Source organism: Paramacrobiotus metropolitanus, unplaced genomic scaffold (genome assembly GCF_019649055.1).
Source record: "Paramacrobiotus metropolitanus isolate TYO unplaced genomic scaffold, Prichtersi_v1.0 Parri_scaffold0000017, whole genome shotgun sequence".
NCBI lineage: Eukaryota > Metazoa > Tardigrada > Eutardigrada > Parachela > Macrobiotidae > Paramacrobiotus > Paramacrobiotus metropolitanus.
In genome coordinates, this window is record NW_026570237.1 from 1,153,531 (window position 1) to 1,173,045 (window position 19,515).

Sequence of the window (19,515 nt, forward strand, 5' to 3'; positions counted from 1 at the left end):
GCATTGATTCCTGTGCGCGATGGTAAGGCCGATGTGTGAGACTGGGGCTGTAGCCGCGCCAGCTCTAACCGGTAAGAAAAGCTGGTAGTGTTGCATACTAATGCAACTACTGCACACTGCACAGCTAGCCGAAGACAGCAAGCGCCGGATCGGAAGTAAGTATGCATCGTCGAGAATTTGTGTTACTTGTTTTAACTTTTACCCACTGGCAGTTGAGACGTTGGGAACATTAATTTTGGAACATTCTTTGAAGAGTTGATACGTTGCGTCGACCGGGAGATCGTTGAAATAACCCGAGAACCTTGATCAACGGTCTTCTTGACGCAACGTACGCCTGAGTTCGGCGTAGTCAGAGGAAATGCAGCAGCTGTTTTTCGTTCTTGGAATGCAAGACCTACCCGGGTAGGACTTCGAACGATGCAAAGCACTACTTAATTTAACCGGCATTTTATTTCGATCAATAATTTTTTGAGAGCTGAAATTCGTTTCTTATCAGTGATAAAATCAAATAAAAATAGTAGAATCAACATGACAGCAGGAGTAGTAAATGCGGCGAAATGTGCATCAACTAAAGCTCAATCACGATATAATTATACACTGCAGAAGCATTCGCTGTCATCCACCATATAACGACTGACGGGATGTCAGTCCGGTCCAGATTCCAGCGCTAGTCTCTCTCCTGATTTAAAGCGCAGGAACGGTAAGACGAAGAGCATCCTGGTGGTCCACTGCCACGTGGTCGACAGCTCTCCGTCTTCGTTCTTCTGCTTAACAACCCGACCGAAAGTGGCCACCATATTTCTCCACTTTCTATAACACTCGTCGCCGGTTTTAACGGGAGCGCCACTCAATCGCGCTGTGCTGACCACATTAGCCAACTGCTGCCAGCGACGCTGCCGCTCCTTCCTCCCCCTTCACCCCACGGGGTCCCGTTTTCATCTCGCCCACCGTGCGCCACAACATGGGATTGGCCTCCACTTGGTCAATCAATACACTGATTTCATCCGAACAAAACATCCGGGGCGCATACGACCCCCGGGAGGAGATGCGGCGGCCGGGGCGGACGTCTGCGGTTAGAAAGAAGAAACGCTGGGCGTGGCTGAATAATAAATGCTTTTCTGCGTACACACTACATTACTTTACACATACTCCACATATTCGGGGCAAAAACAGACTACGTAGCAAAATATTGTTTACCCAAACCGTATTAAACATTTCGTTCCAATTTAAATTATTTTTTAATCAATGTTGGACAGTAAATTCCCTACCGGTTTATTTATTTTTACCTAGTTCTTAAATCCTGGACACTTCTACGCAAACTTCTGCTTTTACATAGGCACAAGGTGTGTTAATTACTAAACGCATTTAATAAATACTTTGAAATGAACAACGTTAATTCGAATTCTTTCCGAAATAACTTTTTTTACTGTTCAACTGAACTTTTTCATCAACCATAAAAAATGCCACGCGAGAAGTAGTGATGCAGCACGTGAAAGCCATAAATTCCCCAAAACCATTTTTTATACCTGAACTATCTGCAGGATTATCCTCGGCTGCAGGTCGTATCTTAACACGAGGCCGTTTCCCGGTAGATTCATCCGTGTTTTCTGCAGAACAAGACAGCATTGGTCTTGCCGCACTAGCCCCGGTTTGACGAAAACACAAATATATACCGTGCGGTGTAGATGGTCCGGGAGCATCATCTCCCGATGGTAAATCATCATCCTCATCACTACCACCTCCTGCTGTACACCACACAACTATTTCCACGCGGCGCCTGGTTGCCGAAGAATTCGCTTACCATTATCCACAGGGAGACCGCTCATTTCGAAGTCTGTTTCGTCCGGAACATCCTCCGCAACTGCCGTCTCTATAGGAGCTTTAACGATTTTGTCCACTGGAATAAGTGGCGAGAGATCCAGGGTATGGCGGCCGCCCAAGCTACTGCGATCATCGTCTGCCTGATCGGGCATTTCCAGGGTAAACGGCTGATGGGAAGTCGGTCGTTGAGATCTGCAATGGAATAGTAGAAAATTTACTGTCCACTTTGTAATATCAAATCCATTACAGTAATAATAAACCTGCTATAAAATTTATAAACCACATTCCGCATCAGATGGCCCCTGTGCACCAACTCGTCATGATAGTACTGCAAAATTCCCTGATCCACAGGATCAAAGGGAGTCTTCGCTTCGGTGTGCACGTTATCATCATAGCGGAGAAAGATTCACGAGAATTCCATATTAAATTGCAAACAAACCCCGCTGCCGGTGCTAAATATGAAGCACCAGTGTCCTGATTACCGCTGTAACCATTATAAATAGAATTAAATGCTGTTTTTTAACGTTTAAAATTTAATCTTTTTGATTAGTCTTCATCTGCGCAAGCGTATTGCTCTATGTACTGGCTGCTGCCGAAATAAAGAACTAACAGAATTAAATATACAGAAAACAAAATCAAACGGCATGCAACAACCGGAAACCGCGATACAATGTAAAACGAAAAAGAGACAGAGGTGAAATCTTGAAAGCTAGGCGTATGAAATCAATAATGAGTACACGAAATTTATTAATCTGCCAATCTGCATACTTTCTACAATTTCTAAATATACGTATCTGTTTCATTCTGCTTTCTAGGTGCTTACATTTACATATTTTCGATTCTTTCATTTTATTGATTTCATTCGTATTCGATTTTTCATTTATTATTTTTAAAAATTCTTCTGTTTTTCCTTTCTATTTTCTCTAAACCATTATTCTACAAATCACATCATCATTATCTGAAAACGTACAGTAGAATTTTTTATTGGTGAAAAATGCTACAAGTAACTAAAACGTACCGTGTGGTTCGTTGAGGCTGCGTGTTCTCGTTAGCTTTAACTCGCTTTGGCTCAGGAGAATAATATTCCGGACTACCAGCGCCATTCTCCCTTTCCTCGCTATACGACGTATTCTCCATGTTCTCTTCATCCTGCTCTACAACAAGTGGCCCCTCGTTTTCCTTCAACACTCCCGCGTGCTCCAGCAGCTTCATGAGATCGTCCTCGTCCGCCAGATATCGCTTGCCGATGATTGTCTTCACATAATCTCCACTGAGCAGCGTCTCCCCGATGTACACGCGCGGGATCAGCCGCTGCCTGCCCGCGGCCTCCTGGCAGATGCGCACGCTCTTGCACATGCGGGGCAGCGTGCCGCGCAGATCCACCTGGAAGAAGACCACAGTCTCCGCCGAGTGATCGATCGCTTTGCGCCAGTACAAAGGATTCGACTCCGGATCCACGCCGACCACCTTGATCAGGTCTTTGTAGGACAGAGCTGCGGGGGATGTTGGCACGATCTGGTTGAAACGAGTGGAGGATCGGAGAACGGGTCGTGTGTTTGTGGCAGCGATACCTGCTGAAAGCGGCGCAGGAATAGCTCGATGTCGTTTCATGATGCTAACAGGTAAGTACCAGTAACAGCAACAACGCACTTTCTCACAGTGCTGGAAAAACGAATGTCTTCGACACAGTTAGTAGCTTGGTAATACGAACATACAAAATAGGATAACGTGCAGTCTAAAGGTACTTTTAAAAGTTAAAACTCATTTTTAAAAAAATAATCAGTAATCATGCAATGCTGTTTAATGGTAAAAATCGTTTGTATTGTAGTCGAGAGTGGCAAAAAGGCAATGCTGGCCGTGCTGAGAGCAACCGCCACGTGAGGGTGGCCAGTAGCTGCGTCAGCTGTTTCCGTTGTTTGTCGTTTAGTTTAGTGTGTCAGTGTCAGTGGCCGCTCCATAAGACTTCCGGTTGGAATAAAACATTTTAAAAAGTCTATTAAACTGTGGCAAACTATCGACTGTGACAAACTGATAAAAAGAAAACACTATAACGCCGCACTGATAAGAAAGCGTAATGACCGTAGCGCGAATTATCCTATATTGCCACGAATGGGATACACCAGAGCCGGCAAACCAGAAAAGACTGACCAAAACCAATCCGGCATTATTGGATACGAAAAACACAGCCGGTACTTTGCGATTGCTTTATGCGGCTAGTTGTTTCGAACCAAAACCAATATTATATTCTGAAATCCCGTAGTCGAAAACCCGGCCACACAGTATTCATTTCTGTCAAAACCGCTCCCGCTTGAACGCCAAAGCGGAAGAGTTCTGACTACGCTCACCAAATGCAACTAAATTATTGCATGAGTAATAATAATTATCATCTTGATATTTTTAACCAGGCAATATTGCCACGTAAACCAACTAAAATACTGCTAAAAAATAAAAGTCATTTCTAGTTTCTACTACATATTTGAATTATCTGAATGAATTTAATTAGCAGACCGTATTACGACAAGAATGACGACATATGTAACGTCAAATGTAATGGCGGTGCTGTCAGATGTACGGGATCCGTTAGGTGAGCGGGTGACCGAGCAACCGGTACTGTCTAGTGTACGGAGACCGTTTGGTGAACGGGGGACCAAGTTGGCACTACTGTCCAATACACAGATGACAGATCCCGTCAAATGAACGAGTGACCGAGCTTCGACTACCCAGATTCATTAGGCTGAGGAACACAGATTCATGAATTCAGTTGTGACTCGTGAGAATTCATGGTGATCTGAGAGAATCATGAAGTGATTAAAAAAATTACATAAGGATAAAATCCGTGTTTTTTTTGCGTTAATACGATGTATCTATTATGTTTCGACGAAATATATGATTCTAATAAATATTCTTTGAAAACTAAATAAAGTGGCCGTTGACCACAAGAAACGCGGAGGCGAAGCCGAGGCTGTTTCTTGTATCTTAAATGTACCAGTACCAGTCTTTAAAGATTCCATGTTTTGACGCCGGTTTTTATTTGGAATATTAATTATGACCGCATGGCGCATTGAATCTCATTAATGTTATGTGGATTTTGGCAGAGCGAAAAATAACCATACAGTTTAGATTCTGTGAAATTCTTGCTGCCGAAATCCATGAGCAGATTCCTAGAGTAGTACTAGTGATCATGCGGTACGAAAGCGCAGCCAGCGAAAATCAAAATGATGTCCATTCAGGGCCGGCACAAAGGGGGGGGGGGGGGCGGTCCGCCCCCCCTGTTATCGATTTTTGACCGCCGGGGGGGGCGGACTGGAAAACGTGGCTGCAGGTGAGCCGCCAGGGGGGCGGAATAAATTTTAATTTTTTTCGAATTTTTTTAATTTTTTAAAAAAGGTTTTCCAGAAATTTTTATTAAAATTTTTCAAAAATTTCCTTCCGCCCCCCGGCGGACGGTTCAAAATCAGACTGCCCCCCGGCGAATTTGGCGCGCTCGACAGCCCCCCGGCGGCCTTCCGCCCCCCATCCAAAAATTCCTTGTGCCGGGCCTGTGTCCATTATTACCGAAACCATTCTGTCTTCGACAAGAACCGAAGTCAATGTTGACCAGCAAGTTCAAAATGTTACAGTTAATCCCGTATTCCCTTTCTACATCCAGTGAAAACCTTTTGAAAGGTACCATCCGACGCAGCCGACCCTTTGTTTGAAAACGAAGCTGAAATTTCCAATGTATGGATGCCGCACATCAAAGGTGCCGACCAGTGGAAACCCCCAACCCAACACCGCGCCAATCGCATGTGAGCACAAAGAGGCCAGCCAGTCTAACGCACTGAGCGCACACCGCAGCCATCGTTCAGCAGTGCAGTTAGTCCAGCAGACAACCATTTTTTGACTTCCGATGTAGCAGAAGAAATTTCCTCAAGTTTACCTTGTTCCCCCTCGATCCCATCGATCTCACCTGATTTGCTCATCATGGACAGCCAACCCACACGTTTCGCCCGTAAATACCGGGAAGAAAGAGAGCGCATCCCTTCTTATGTCTAGCCACCCAGCCGTGATCGCTTGGCAGCGGCCGCCCAAACTGCATCCGGATGGCGTGTCCTCAGTCTTCCGTCCGACGACCAACTATGATGATATCGATTATCGACGGCAATATCATGCCGTCTTTTTTTCCTCCTCGCCATCGACCGATCACCGCGCCATCTGTCTTCCAGCGCCGCCTTGACCTGTTTCTGCTGTGGCAAAACTGGTCCTTTTGCCACAGCAGAAACAGGTCAAGGAAATTGCCCTCGAAACCAAATTGCCCAAGTGCAAGCGGACCTGGCGAAACAACCGCAACGAAAGCGAGAAGATGCGAACGAATATGATGATTTCTAATGAAGCAGTATGCGCCCACCGTCTGACCGTAATCCAAGAAACTCTTGAGGACGAGATGCAAGCGCGGACGAGATGCAAGCGCTGCAGCCAAAATCGCCATCAGATGGATACCGCTTCGACCTCGGTGAGGTGGAAATGAATATCTCCGATGTCTACTCCAAACCTCGCCCTGGACGCCGATTTACTGTGGCCGATCGCGCTTGTAGCGGCAATCCTGACGAGCATCCCACCTACACATTCGCTGACATCATGGGCGTCGGTGCAAAAATTGCCGTTTCTGAGGACCGCCTGCGCCGATTTTCTGGAAGATCCGCGAGTCCGTCCGGGAGAGCGAAATTTGATTGGGCTGGGTGACATTGTGGAGGTGATTCACCGGGAGGGATATCACCAGATGACCTCCATCAACGACGGCCCACCAGGAGCTGAAAGCGAGTTTGTCCGGGCCCACCCCTGTTTCTGCACAACCAGTTCGTTCACACCGTGCCAGGTCAGGCGCCGTTTGCTATCCATTAGCTAAGTGCCCGTGTGCGTCACCATGCATGGACAGTCCGCCGTGTGGCCCCTTGGATATGAGCCGAATAAGGGGCGCAAATGCGCCAAAGCGGCAGCCGAAAATCCGGAACCGACCCATATAGAGGCTGGACTTTCCCTGTTTCGATCTCCTTATCGGCATATGCGATCGAGTCGAGTGGGCTTTTTCGACATTAACATAATCACATTAAGATATTTTCCTTGATTTACGATTTTTCCCAGCGCAGTACCATCGCGCAGATTTTGTCTTCCGATGTTGTTCCCACAGTGAGAACTTAACAACATCGGAAAACATAATCTGCGCCGTTTCGGAGGACTGGAGGTCTCACTTCTGATTAAAACCGCAGTCGTATTCTCGTTTGTATTTTCTGCCCGATCTTCCCTTTACGGGACCGTTATACACACCGCCACGCGTAGCAATAAATACTTTTTTCACTGAATTTGTCTGGTGAAGTCGCCGCTTTGCTCTTCCGTAATGAGCCAATTTCACAAACGAAATCGAGTAATCGGAAGAAAAACAATCCCCACACAAACACAACAACTGCAACACGGAACAGACAAAATAATGCGAAACATCCAGTGAGTCTGGCGACATCAATCCTGCCATCCGGTGGCCTTTGGCCCGAATTTGTACACCAGGGGACGTCTAAGATCAAACGGGAAGTACAAATTCGGTTTTGTAGTGAAGCCTGTCAAACAAACATTCTGCTTCTGAACACGTAAAACTACGTTTAAACCGGCAAACAGTCCCAGATAAACCAATTAATACAAATTGCAAACCAGTGTTCAATTATTTCTGCGGAAAAGCGGACCCAAAAATACGAGCCGTACTCGTACCTTACATCATTTGAAAAAATGTTGTCAAACTAAGAAAACAAAATAAAAACTGAAGACGTAAGAAGAAATCTAAAACATAAAATAAGTTTGTCGCGTAAATAAGATTTACGCGACAGAACGCACGCAGTAATATGTATTTTGCATGATTGGATCGTTTGTTGCATGGCGTCTGCTAACCTCATCGCCCGGGCAAGTTTTCATAATTCTTCCGTGGATTACATTTCTTGACGCCCCACTTGTCAGCTACCGCTTTCGAGTCGACTATGCGAAAAATTCCCGCCCTTTTGTCGTCCCATCGAATAATGGTGGGATTGCACCTGGAATCTTTCAGCAAATCCCGAATAAAATTCCCATAAATGGTTGCCTTCTGATCCTGCAGGAAAGTCGTATTACACCAAGAAGCAAATCTTAACGGGGCCAATATCTGTACTCATACTGTACTGTCTGTACATACGAGTACTCGTACTTTTCCCTTTTCGGAGGCTAGCCAGTTCATGATGCCGCAACTGCGCATTGTCATCTTCAATTTCCTCTTCCCCCGAGGTATCGTCGAAACCATCCGAATCCCTGTATTCACATTCGTGGTCGGACATGCATGAACCTGCAAACGCATTCGAAAAAAAACAGACTTATATTTAATATTGATCACCGGTCAAGCTAAAAAGGTTAAACATTTTCACCATTGGCGAGCTGCCAACGTCTTACCAAACTGTGGCAATCATAAATGATTATTCGGAAATATTGTACTTCGAGTAATTCTCATACGCTGTACTTGAATTATCTGCAGAATTATCTTCGCCGGCAAGCCGCCGATCAACATGCGGTCTTTTCCTGGCAGACTTATCCATGGTTTCTACAACAGCACGTTACGAAAATTGTCGAATGAATTTGGCCTTTATGAGAACACATGTATACCGTGCGTTGTGGATGGTCCGGGAACATACGTAGTCTCCTAATGCCACTGGTACTGTAAATCATCGTCATCATTGGCGGCTATAAACTACAAAATACGCGCAACGCGATGACTGGTCGCCAAAGCATTATTCGCTTACCATCATCAGTCGGAAGTCTGTCCATTTCGAAGTCGGTGCCGTCTGGAACGTCATCCGGAACTGCCGTCTCTGTTGGAGCGGTGACACTGTTGTCCACTGCAAAAACTGAAGGAAGATCGAGGGTATCGCTTCCGCCCGTGCTACCGTGATCATTGTTATCATGATCAGGAATTTCGAAAGTTACCGCCGGATGGGAAAGCGACCGTTGCGATCTGCACATGGAGAACAGAAAATTGATCGCTAACTTTGTGATATCGAACCAATTGATCACAAATCTGCTATACAAGTAAAAAAAAATTTTATCAACTATAGCAAACCGGAAGTCGCGACAAAAATGGAGGACACAGTCGACAACGTGAAATAGGTCAAAACCCTGAAAGCTAACGAAATAGATAAAAATAACTAATATTTAAAAATTCAGACATATAATTTCCTATATTTTTTGTACTATTTTATAAAATAATTTATTTCTATACTTATTTATTTCTGTTTCAATCCCGAAGCATTTTCTAATGTATTATGTACTTGTATTATTATACTTTGAATGACTAAACCTTTAATAAGTATCATGGTACGAGTACAAACTATGCACCAGAACAAAACAGCATTTACAAAAGAAACACTTCCTCTATGCTATCCTGATCGGGGATCGTACCCATTACACAAATCGCGTTTCCCCGTTGTATTTGCATAGAAATTCGCTGTTTAAAAAACTCTTTCGCCCGCTTTTGGCCAGTTGAAGTCGCTATACCGTTTCCAACCGTTTCCACTAGCTTTTTAGTACCGTCTCCAAAAGGTCCGTAAATTTCGAAGGCTGCAGCAACGAAATCGTATCTTGTTTGCATCCAAGCGTGTTTCGCTAATTTCTTCCTTTCAGCAAGCTCGGCTGCTGCGCCGGCATTCACGGAAGTGCGGTCGATATACGAGGCTGCCAGCGTGTCCACGCAAGTAACATCCAATGCCAGCGGTTTTCCGCGCTTCCACGGAATGAGGGTGATCACATCCGGCCTCTTCTTACCTTTGAATTACTTTCTATACTTTCTAGTATTTCTATACTTTCTTATAATTTTCAGATATTTTCTATTTAATTTTCAATATCTTTGTAATTTTTTATAAATAATTATATTACGGTTTTTACCTGAAAACCCAGATGTCTACCATGATTTTATATCAGTGGAAATTAGGAAAAAACAAACAAATCACCGAAACTAACATGGTCCATGCGGTTGGTCCAGGTTGTGGTTGCATTTTCTCGCCAAATTTTGCTCGCTTTGGTATAGGCTGCGGACTAGCAGCGCCATCTTCGCTTTCCGCGCCACACCAGACGTTATCATCATTGTTCTCCTCATCCTGTTGTTCCACAACCGGCTCCTCGCTCTCCTTCAACACTCCCGCGTGCTCCAGTAGCTTCATGAGATCGTCCTCGTCAGCCAGATATCGCTTGCCGATGATTGTCTTCACATAATCTCCACTGAGCAGCGTCTCCCCGATATACATGCGCGGGATCAGCCGCTGCCTGTCCCCGGCCTCGTGGCAGATGCGCACGCTCTTGCACATGCGGGGCAGTGTGCCGCGCAGATCCACTTGGAAGAAGACCACAGTCTCCGCCGAGTGATCGATCGCTTTGCGCCAGTACAAAGGATTCGACTCCGGATCCACGCCGACCACCTTGATCAGATCTTTGTAGGACAGAGCTGCGGGGGATGTTGGCACGATCTGGTTGAAACGAGTGGAGGATCGGAGAACGGGTCGTGTGTTGGTGGCAGGGACACCCGTTGGTTTCGTCGAAGTGATTGTTCGATGCCGTTTCATAATGCCGGATAGTGGATAAATAAAAATACCAATTATCGCAGAAAAGTCGGGTGGCCGTCGGCAGTTTCCTTTACGTATGCTGCAGTTCTGCAGGAACAGATGAAGTTTTGGCAACTTTGTAATACTAAACACCCACAAACAAAATGAAATAAACGTTGAATACTTATATAAAATCGGAAAATGTATAATAAATTTGTTTTACTTTTAAGTTTTGACTGCAAATGACCGATTTTTATGATCTGCGCGAATCCTGCAAAACTACCAGCGATAGCACATTGCTTTGTGTATCTCATAATATCTGTATAGTACACCGCTGAAATGCCACGGCCCACGTGGTGCGGACTGCGGACACTTTTAAAACTGGCACGACCGTAGCTCAAGGCACTCTCGGTTGGCGACAGATCGAAATTCGCTTACGAGTACGTACGTATTTGTCTGCCCAGGTGCCGGTCACCGTCTCGCCGTGCTCGTGTGGTCAAACACGAATTTGAGGGTCAATTAAAAGTATTGTATACTTGTACTGTAACTGCACCTGTGTTGTATCTATATACCGAACGGTACTGCCATGCTGTAATTATTCTGCTAGCAACAGTATACGTCCTGGAATAGTTTTTTGGATTTGGAATTGGAACTAGTTTTTTGGATCAGCCGATTAACTGCCATCGGATAAATTGTCAAAATGTTAATGAAATGTACCGGGCTATACCGATGGTTCCAAGAAGAAAACTGCTAAAGGTCACTGGTCAGTTGTACCACGTAAAGGTGTTGCCATTATTTGTTTGCAAAAGCTTTTCAGTTACAATTTCCCAATAATTCACGGTCACCGGTGTACATACTTCTACAGAAGCATCAACGGAAAAAACAAAGAAATAAGAGTGGTATAGTTGCTGCTGCTGCTGTCGGAAACGGTTAATTGATTTCCCTGGCTTTTGTGAATAATTTCAGACCAAACTCGGCGATAAAGCAACATTATAGCAACAATAGCAACATTTGTATAGCAACATTCGTTATAGCAACATTTGTACTATGCCAGCACAGGAATACCGTTGATGGATACCGGCAATCCGACGGGATCCACCACGTACCGTTGGCAGCTACGCCTGGTTTCGGCATAACCTTTCCACTAAAGCGCCACTTCAGCTCTTCCGCCTCGATCTCTCCTATGCGACAGAAGAGCGGTCCCGGTGCGCCGATTTTATGTCCAGCGTCTAAGTGACATATCATATTTTTTGCCAGATAGTAACTATCCGGATCCGGCACCTGCAGCTGCTTCGAATAAGCAACACGCTAATAAAGTTTAATGGGCAATAGCCGCCAAAGTAACAAAGATCGCAAGCGCCGGTGCACTACATGAAAGTTAAAATTTAAACACGCTAATATGTGTACATGTATCGGTAGATTTTTACTATAGTGCGGCATAAATGGACGCAACATAATGGACAGCTGTTGACTGATATTAACAGCCGATCCAATCACGGTTGCAGCCCGGATCTTTTGCGCTTCGGTGCCGTTGACCAGTGTCCAGGTTGAAAGGATTGTATCTGATTGGCTAGACGCGACGCTGCCAAGACGTCACGCAGTCCCTCTTTTAAACGGACTTCTTCCATATGTTGTAGATAGTTGGCAATCCCGCGGTTGACGGCGGAAAGCAGTTGAATGTCCTCGTCCAGCAGACGCATTGCGGGGACGATCCCAGCGAAATGCTTGTCCAAAAGGTCAACGGCCAGGTGGATAAGGTGACTAACGTTGTCGACCAATTGCATGTTGTTCTGCAGCACGAGATCGTTCCAGGAAAACGATGCATCTTGGTTTTCGGGGCGCACTAATAGTAGATAGAAGCGGTAGATATCGGCATCGATGCCGGTGGACATGGCGTCCGTGCCGAAGACGCCCACTCCGCGACTCTTGGAGAATTTGTCGTTTTCGTAGTTCAAGTAATCCGTGGCACACATGAGCGTGACCATGGTGTGGTTGTCGTCCGCTCCCAGTTGAGTGCAGGGAAAAATCACACTGTGAAAGGGGATGTTGTCTTTTCCAATGAAATAATAGCTCTCCACCTGGTTCAAAGAGCTGCAGCGTTAATTTATTACGATAATAATTATTATGTTAACATAAACAGATATCTAAAGCTATACAGGTAATATACAAAAATAGATACACAAGGATCTATATGTGAAAAATTATATAAGTACAAAAAAGTATATAGATTATAGAATATGTAATTTATATGACGTACAAATACTTGTATACAAAAATGGATGCACAAAAATACTATATAAAGATTATAGATTACAGAAATGACAGATTACAGTACAAATATACAGTCTAATACAGACCACAAAAATATGCACACAGTACGTTTACAAAAATGTATAAAAAGGCAAAAAATACGCTTATAAGTCGCTAAACAGTTTGTCTGAACAAGTGCTCACCTGTGTTCTTCCACCACTTCTCCCAGTCCTTTGTATAGTTAGCCGTAATGGACATACACTGTATATCCAATGGGCGTGTCAAACCAGACATAAAAGATCTTGTCCGTGTACCCATCCAGCGGCACAGGTGTTCCCCATGTCAAATCTCGCGTAATGCACTTCGGCGTCAAACCCTCGCGGAGCAATGCCTGCGTTGTTTGTTTGGAGTTCTCGGTCCACACACCGGTGGCGAAAGCCTTCTCCAGATACTTTTCCAGTGCCGGTTGGAGTTTGGGAAGATCCAGGAATAAATGATCGGACGGCATTACACTGATGCCTGCTGAACCACTGTTGCCGCACTGCTTGCACTGTGGGTTGAGCAATTCGGTGGCATTGACCGATTGTCTGCATTTGTCGCATTAATTGGTCTCCACGGCACTGCGGGTACGCACACAAAGGGCAAATGCCTTCTACGTACCGGTCAACCAGAAATCGATTGCAACGCCCTAATCAAAAATGAAAATAAATGTTATTACTGGTATACGAGATGCGAGATATATTTTTGTACCTATATACCCTATATTTTTGCACTTGAACTTGATGTTACAATACATCTATATACCACACTAGTACTGTGGAACGTTTTAATAATTATTCATAGTATGTTATATTATAATAATTTCTGCAAAAGAGGCATCTTCGTTATAAAGAATTAAAGAAAAGTGCCGGAGCATGTCACAATTGGTTATTTGACCATGGAAGCCAGGATTCCGTAAACCATCCTCAAAAGGGCTAATTTTATTACTGCGAGTCAATAAAATCAAAGATCACAGAACTTTTGTCCTGCGGAAATGCGGAATATCACGAAGTGAAGAATGTTATCAGCATGACTTATGATCGATTACGTTATGAATTCACAACTGCAGGAAGACGAAAGTGATAATTATCATAGTCCTATCTATTAAACCGGTTCTGTATCGTACAATGTGCATATACATACAATACAACATTTTCCTTAACTGCAACATGTGTTGCTTCAGTGCAGGGTGTGCTGTGTCGCAGATCATGAGTAAACACAATACACATACAGCAGTAGCTGCTGCTAAAGTAAGCCTATCGAAATCATGTTTTTATCAGGAGCGGACCATCTCTTTGGGAAGGGAACCCGGAAAGCGCGGAAATGACTAAGTTTTCTAGCCCTAACAATCAACAGATTCTACTACGCCCAGCCTTGAAGTTTTACGTGACATATCGTTTATCTTAAGTAGAAGTATATATAAATTTAGCGACTCAAATTATTTACCGAAAGTCGTTCGCACGATTTGCTTGTCGAAGATCGTGCCTAGAAAGCTTCGAAGCAGTACTTACTAGTGATTTTCTGTGCACTATAATTCCAACAGACTAAACTTGCGGGTATACTTCGCTAATCTGATTACTGATGACCAAAAATGGACACCACACCGGTTTATTCGGTTAGATTATCCGACACCGAGCGTCGCACTCTCCAGAATTTTGAACACGCACTGGACTACACATTTTCCGAAGAGGATCTACAGTTCCTGGAGACCAACGGCTACCTGGTCCTGCGCGGCATCATCCCGGCGGAAGACATCGACCAACTCGTCCAAGAAGCCTTAAGCTACGTCCGCAAAACCGGTATAAACATCCAGGATCCCTCCACCTGGCATTTAATGCCACAGGGTCTTGGCGTCTTCGACATCTGGCACACTCCCACCTACAACCGGCTCCGACAGCATCCGCTGCTCTATTCGGTCTTCGCGCAGCTCCTGAAAACCGGCAACCTGACCGTCAGCGTCGACCGCATCAGTTTGAAAGCGCCGTGTGTGGATGAACAGCAGGCTGCGCAACACGCCGACACTAATGCGAATCTGCGGTTGCACACCGATTTGAATTTCTGGCACGCTGATCCCCAGCAACCGGTGTATCAGGGCGGGTTGTGTCTGCAGGACTGCCCCGTGGGAGGTGGCGGGTTTTTCTGTGTTCCAGGTTTTCACCGGCCGGAAGTGATTGAGCAGTATAAGCAGCGGGTGGAAAGCGGGGAATACGGTCATCCAGGTAGGGTGGACATCCAAACAGTTTTGAACAGTTTTGTAGATTATGATTTCAAACGAAATTTAGTTTAAAAAATTGGATTTTTTAAATTTATTTTCTGCATATTTTTTTACGAAAGTGCTATGCGCCAGGAAAATTCCTGGCGCATAGTCAAGTTGCTGTGCGCCAGGAAATTTTCCGCAAAATTAAAATTTGAGTGTTTTTAAGTTGTTAATATCACTTTACGAAGTCTAATCATAAGTCCCGCACATTTGATTAAATATAAACTTAATGTTTAAATCAGATACGCTTCAATTCCAGCTGTCAATAAGTACAGCACACCGTTCTTTTTTCGTCAAGAGATTTTCTCCGGGACGCTTCTGCGCTTTCGAATTTCATCGATCTCTTTTGAGGTAACACACTGAATTTTTTTGCGGCTCAGGCTTTGTGTGATTATTAACGCCTCATTTTCTTGGCGGCTTTTTCAACGTTTCCGTTCCAATAATTTCGTTTAGCCATATTCGAAATGTGGATTCTTCGGCATAATTGGCTCTTTCGATATTAGCGCTTTTTGAAAGGACATGGTCGACTTTAAACGCTGCTGCATATACCCCATAATTATTGTAACCAGTCCCTTGTTGCGGAACGGGAGGACACCCAAAGTGCGTTTCATTTCCTCGACTGCAAAGTATCCGGTTCGCAGCTTTTGCTTAATTTTGAGAATTCGCCAAAACTGTACAGCGCTGTTTTACTTCCCAACGCGGCCATAACAACATCAATGCATTCCCGCGGGAGCATTTTCTTAGGTGTTCGCCCCGGCCTTATCCTCTATTTCCGCTTTTACCACGGCAAAAAAACGTTCGCTTCTATTTGTCGTGCTGTTCTCGAGCAAACGCAAATGCTTTCCAGGTGTAACGCCCATCGCCCATCACAAGTATTACTGGTTTCCAGTTCATAACTTTACGTAAAAATTGAGTTATTCGAAAGGGTGGTTTGTACCTTTTGTAATGAATCTCATGCATTTTTATGCTGGCTATGCGAAAAGTACTGTCACAAAGTCACAGTGGGCCAGGTCAATTACATTTGGGTAACCATTGCGCGTCGGATAACGGAGAAACGCGTAAAAATCTGTCCATAACTCAGCGAAAAATTTATCGTCCAATCGTAAGTCGAGTACGCTTCCGTGGCATGAAAGAAATTGAACAATTGAAAAACTGAAGTGGAACCGAAAATTTTATTTTTGATGCTTCAATGTGGTAATACGTCAAAAAAGTTAATTCTGAGTTTACGAGTGTGAATCTGGGTCGCTGGATGCACTTTTGGTTCAAACAAACAAAATTTTGTTCATCTGTGCAGGAGAGTACGAGTTACTCGTAGTTTGGGTAACGGTTGCGCTTCGATTTCGAAGCGCAACGGTTACACGCACGGGTAAGCTGAAAATCCATCCCAGAATTCTGGTTTACCAATCAAATCGTTTACCTGCTTACGCGCCCTGACGTCATGATTTTTTACCCGACTGCCTCTTGCGCGTCGCGTAAGACTTACACAGAGCAATTGACCTAGCCCACTGGGCTAGGTCAATTGCTCTCTGTAAGTCTGGGGTGTAAGTGTAAGTCAATTGCTCTGTGTAAATCAGATTATAAATAACTTAGAACGATAAATTTTTGTTTTGCCGGCGAATTTCCGGGCGCATAGCAAAACGACTATGCGCCAAGAATTTTCCTGGCGCATAGCAGATTGACTATGCGCCAGGAAATTTCCTGGCGCATAGAAGTGACCATTTTTTTATTATAAACAAAGCAGTGAATACCAGATCAGAATTTTCGAAATGTATTTTAACTTTTAACAGTTAATCCGTTGTATTTTATATAATCTGATCGTTTTCCCCACCTAAATTATTTATATAATAATTTTAACATTAGTGTTATTATTTCAGACCGCTTTGAATTCATGAAGCCCGGTTTGATTTTGAAAATGACTTGAAGCAAAGTTGATCTGAAGCAAAATAGAATGAGATCTCTAAAAAATACCTTTTTATATTCATTTTCCCATGTTGTTTTCTGTTATGGCCAAAGAAATCGAAAGGTATATTGGATAGTTATGATGAATCGTTATTTTCAACGGTTATCCCGTTGCACAGTAAGTTTTTTCGAACCGGCATACAATCTGTTCAATTTCTCTACCTAAAATTATGTAGATAATAATTTAAAAAATAAGGTTTTCATTTCAAATCGTGTTTCAAATTTCGAAGCCCGGTGTGATTTAAAAGATTTAATTTGAAGCTTGAAATGTGAAACGTGAGAAATCGTGATCTGAACTATACATTCAGGGAGCGTCAAACCGCCGCCCCGGATTACGTTTTGCCGGTTTTGGGATCAACACCTCGCTAATGCAGAAAAGGTGGAAGTTCCGATGAACAAGGGGGATTTTGTCATCTGGAATAACAATTTACCACATAATGGCGGAAGGAATTCTCTGCTGATGCCGTGGCCGGCCGACCAAGCTAAGAACCGGTTAAAAAACTGGCGAATGCATGCGTTTATCATGTTTGTTCCCCTGGATGGCCCGTTTACGAATCCCGATAATCTGGAGTTTTATACGCAATATCAGAAGGAAACACGCGATGCGATTCTTTCGGGAGGCACGCCCGTTCACTTTGCGACGATGAACAGCACGGAAGATTCGGGCGGGAAAGAGATTCCCGGTGGGTTCACAAAGGTCAACCCGGCAGATTTGACGGAGCTGGGAAAAAGATTGCTGGGAAATCCCAACAGGTTAGTTAATACAGCGCAGTTACGGCAGTATGAAAATCTTTGTTTATTACAATACTTAAAAATTAAATTAATGGTAAACGCGCAATACTTTTGCGTTTTGCAGTTCTGATGCTAGAGGGAAAAGTACATTCCGGCCAAAATCTTAAGCGGCCAAAAAAGCCATATGGATGATCTGACAATTTGCAGTCAAAACGAACAAGCAGTCTTACCAAAGTTGACCACAATTCCAAATGTTTGCGAAAAAAGCCGGTGGAAAGACCGATTACGTAATCTTTTTTTACCGGAAAACGAAAACCGATCGCATTTCCTACGGCTGATGCACACATACACGTCGTATAAGATGCCATAATAAAACTGACCCCTAGCTACAGAGGCAGCTGTTATTAACTGAATTAACCTTTTTCTGCATATTATCCTGTTGTATAAAATCAATTTTGGTACTGCATCGTGTTAACAATACAATTTAATGTACGTGTTTACTAATAATTTACCAATAATTCACTGTGCATGCTCCACATCTTTTTTACGCTTTTGAAGCTACAGTCAGAGTCCATTAAATCTGGATGGTTTCCGCCATCCTACCGTTACGTACGGAAAGCCGGTGCTGTTGACCGTAATCGTATTAATTGTCTTACCGCAATGGAGCTCTTCAATACTGTCGGCAAATAACAGCCCATTCCGGTGCAGTCTCCAGCAAAAATCCTGTGTGATTTTCGTCTGCTCCTCCGAATCCGTGCGGAAGAACGTGTGAAAATCAATATTAAACCAGTCATAGACCTGTTTGTTGATAGCGTTGTACTTGCACACACTTGCCGCGGTGTCAGTCCCTCCTCGATGGCTTTGGTTTCCGTTGCGGACCGTAGTCATCCGTGCCGCACAGGAACAGCGAATTATATCCGTGCAAACGACAATAACGCGAGAATCAGTGTAATCAGAAAACAGACTGGTCCCGAAAAGTCACAATACAGTACATTTGCATATACAATACATTTGCAACTGCACGTTGTGATCGCAATTATTGTTCTTCGTAATAACGCCTCACCTCAGTCTACCTCGTTCGCAACGCCTTTGGCCACTGAATTAATTTTCCTGACCGCCAACGCTGTCAGTTAGCTCTGAAAATTAAAAATGATGCTGCAGCTTAATTTTTCATAAAAATTTACTTACAAAACTTTACTGTCTTTGTCTGCATATAACTTGTCGCGACGGTAACATTACGAGCCGACATGAACAGAAACTTCGTACATAATTTTTTTAAATGCACAAAATATTGCACCGCAACGGCAGAAATAGCCGTAGAATGTATGTAGTTTTACTTTAATCAAATTTTTAATCAGTGTAATTTGCGCAGAGGTATTGATAATGTACGTATACTTCAGATGTACTTGGTGATTTTTGATTTAATTGTATTATTTTAGTTAGTGCTTTATTGTTTCCACTGTGTATTATCCACTCCTCACTGCTGTTATAAAATTGGACGGGCTAAAGGAAAGTACGCAAGTAAATAACTGTTCTTGCTATTACATTGCAAAGATTGTTTAACGCATGCGAAATCTTCAGTTAAAATTATTTTTCAAAAAGTTTATATTATTACTGCTGTAGTTTAATGTAGTTTATCACGTATGTACAATACGTAAGTATGTACGCAGTACGAACACTACATGAACCAGCAGATGTACAAGCCGGTTGGTGCACAGGGTTTGTTACTAGAGAATAAAAAATAATTCGTTATTATCTAGCTAAATTGACCAGAGATAATAACACAACAATCGTAAAAAACGTTGCTTAACGTTAGCGGGGATCGCGGTTGGAAGTTACCTGCTAAATTATGGGATTTGAATATAACAGGATTTTGAA

At 43.6% G+C, this 19,515-nt stretch overlaps 4 protein-coding genes across 9 annotated transcripts; 1 reads left to right on the plus strand and 3 right to left on the minus strand.

The window, feature by feature from the left end:
* Positions 1 to 482: 482 nt before the first annotated feature.
* Positions 483 to 8,088, minus strand: LOC129585498 (uncharacterized). 4 transcript variants are annotated; one of them, XM_055478200.1, is made up of 8 exons: positions 8,024 to 8,088; positions 7,735 to 7,930; positions 5,741 to 7,409; positions 2,840 to 3,395; positions 1,802 to 2,013; positions 1,674 to 1,745; positions 1,527 to 1,607; positions 483 to 1,067 (listed from the first exon to the last, which is right to left on the minus strand). In XM_055478200.1, the coding sequence occupies exons 3-8, from the start codon at positions 5,838 to 5,840 to the stop codon at positions 871 to 873; spliced, it is 1,218 nt and encodes a 405-aa protein (XP_055334175.1). In that variant the 5' UTR covers positions 5,841 to 7,409; positions 7,735 to 7,930; positions 8,024 to 8,088; the 3' UTR covers positions 483 to 870. The 4 variants fall into 4 exon arrangements, with proteins under 4 accessions (XP_055334175.1, XP_055334176.1, XP_055334177.1 ...); XM_055478201.1 differs by lacking the exon at positions 8,024 to 8,088 and having other exon boundaries at positions 5,741 to 7,366; positions 7,735 to 7,983; XM_055478202.1 differs by lacking the exon at positions 8,024 to 8,088 and having other exon boundaries at positions 1,674 to 1,742; positions 7,735 to 7,983.
* Positions 8,089 to 9,553: 1,465 nt separating this feature from the next.
* On the minus strand, positions 9,554 to 10,492 carry LOC129585513 (uncharacterized). Its single transcript, XM_055478222.1, has 2 exons — positions 9,823 to 10,492; positions 9,554 to 9,627 (listed from the first exon to the last, which is right to left on the minus strand). Exons 1-2 carry the CDS (start codon positions 10,419 to 10,421, stop codon positions 9,624 to 9,626), a joined length of 603 nt encoding a protein of 200 aa, XP_055334197.1. The 5' UTR covers positions 10,422 to 10,492; the 3' UTR covers positions 9,554 to 9,623.
* A 1,325-nt stretch (positions 10,493 to 11,817) lies between these two features.
* LOC129585515 (methionine--tRNA ligase, cytoplasmic-like) lies at positions 11,818 to 13,640 on the minus strand. Of its 3 annotated transcripts, none has more exons than XM_055478225.1 (3): positions 13,572 to 13,640; positions 12,854 to 13,338; positions 11,818 to 12,478 (listed from the first exon to the last, which is right to left on the minus strand). In XM_055478225.1, exon 3 carries the CDS (start codon positions 12,383 to 12,385, stop codon positions 11,894 to 11,896), a length of 492 nt encoding a protein of 163 aa, XP_055334200.1. In that variant the 5' UTR covers positions 12,386 to 12,478; positions 12,854 to 13,338; positions 13,572 to 13,640; the 3' UTR covers positions 11,818 to 11,893. The 3 variants fall into 3 exon arrangements, with proteins under 3 accessions (XP_055334200.1, XP_055334199.1, XP_055334201.1); XM_055478224.1 differs by having other exon boundaries at positions 13,401 to 13,633; XM_055478226.1 differs by having other exon boundaries at positions 13,587 to 13,611.
* A 239-nt stretch (positions 13,641 to 13,879) lies between these two features.
* On the plus strand, positions 13,880 to 18,257 carry LOC129585502 (uncharacterized). Its single transcript, XM_055478209.1, has 3 exons — positions 13,880 to 14,908; positions 17,214 to 17,658; positions 17,762 to 18,257. The coding sequence occupies exons 1-3, from the start codon at positions 14,281 to 14,283 to the stop codon at positions 17,802 to 17,804; spliced, it is 1,116 nt and encodes a 371-aa protein (XP_055334184.1). The 5' UTR covers positions 13,880 to 14,280; the 3' UTR covers positions 17,805 to 18,257.
* Positions 18,258 to 19,515: the final 1,258 nt, after the last annotated feature.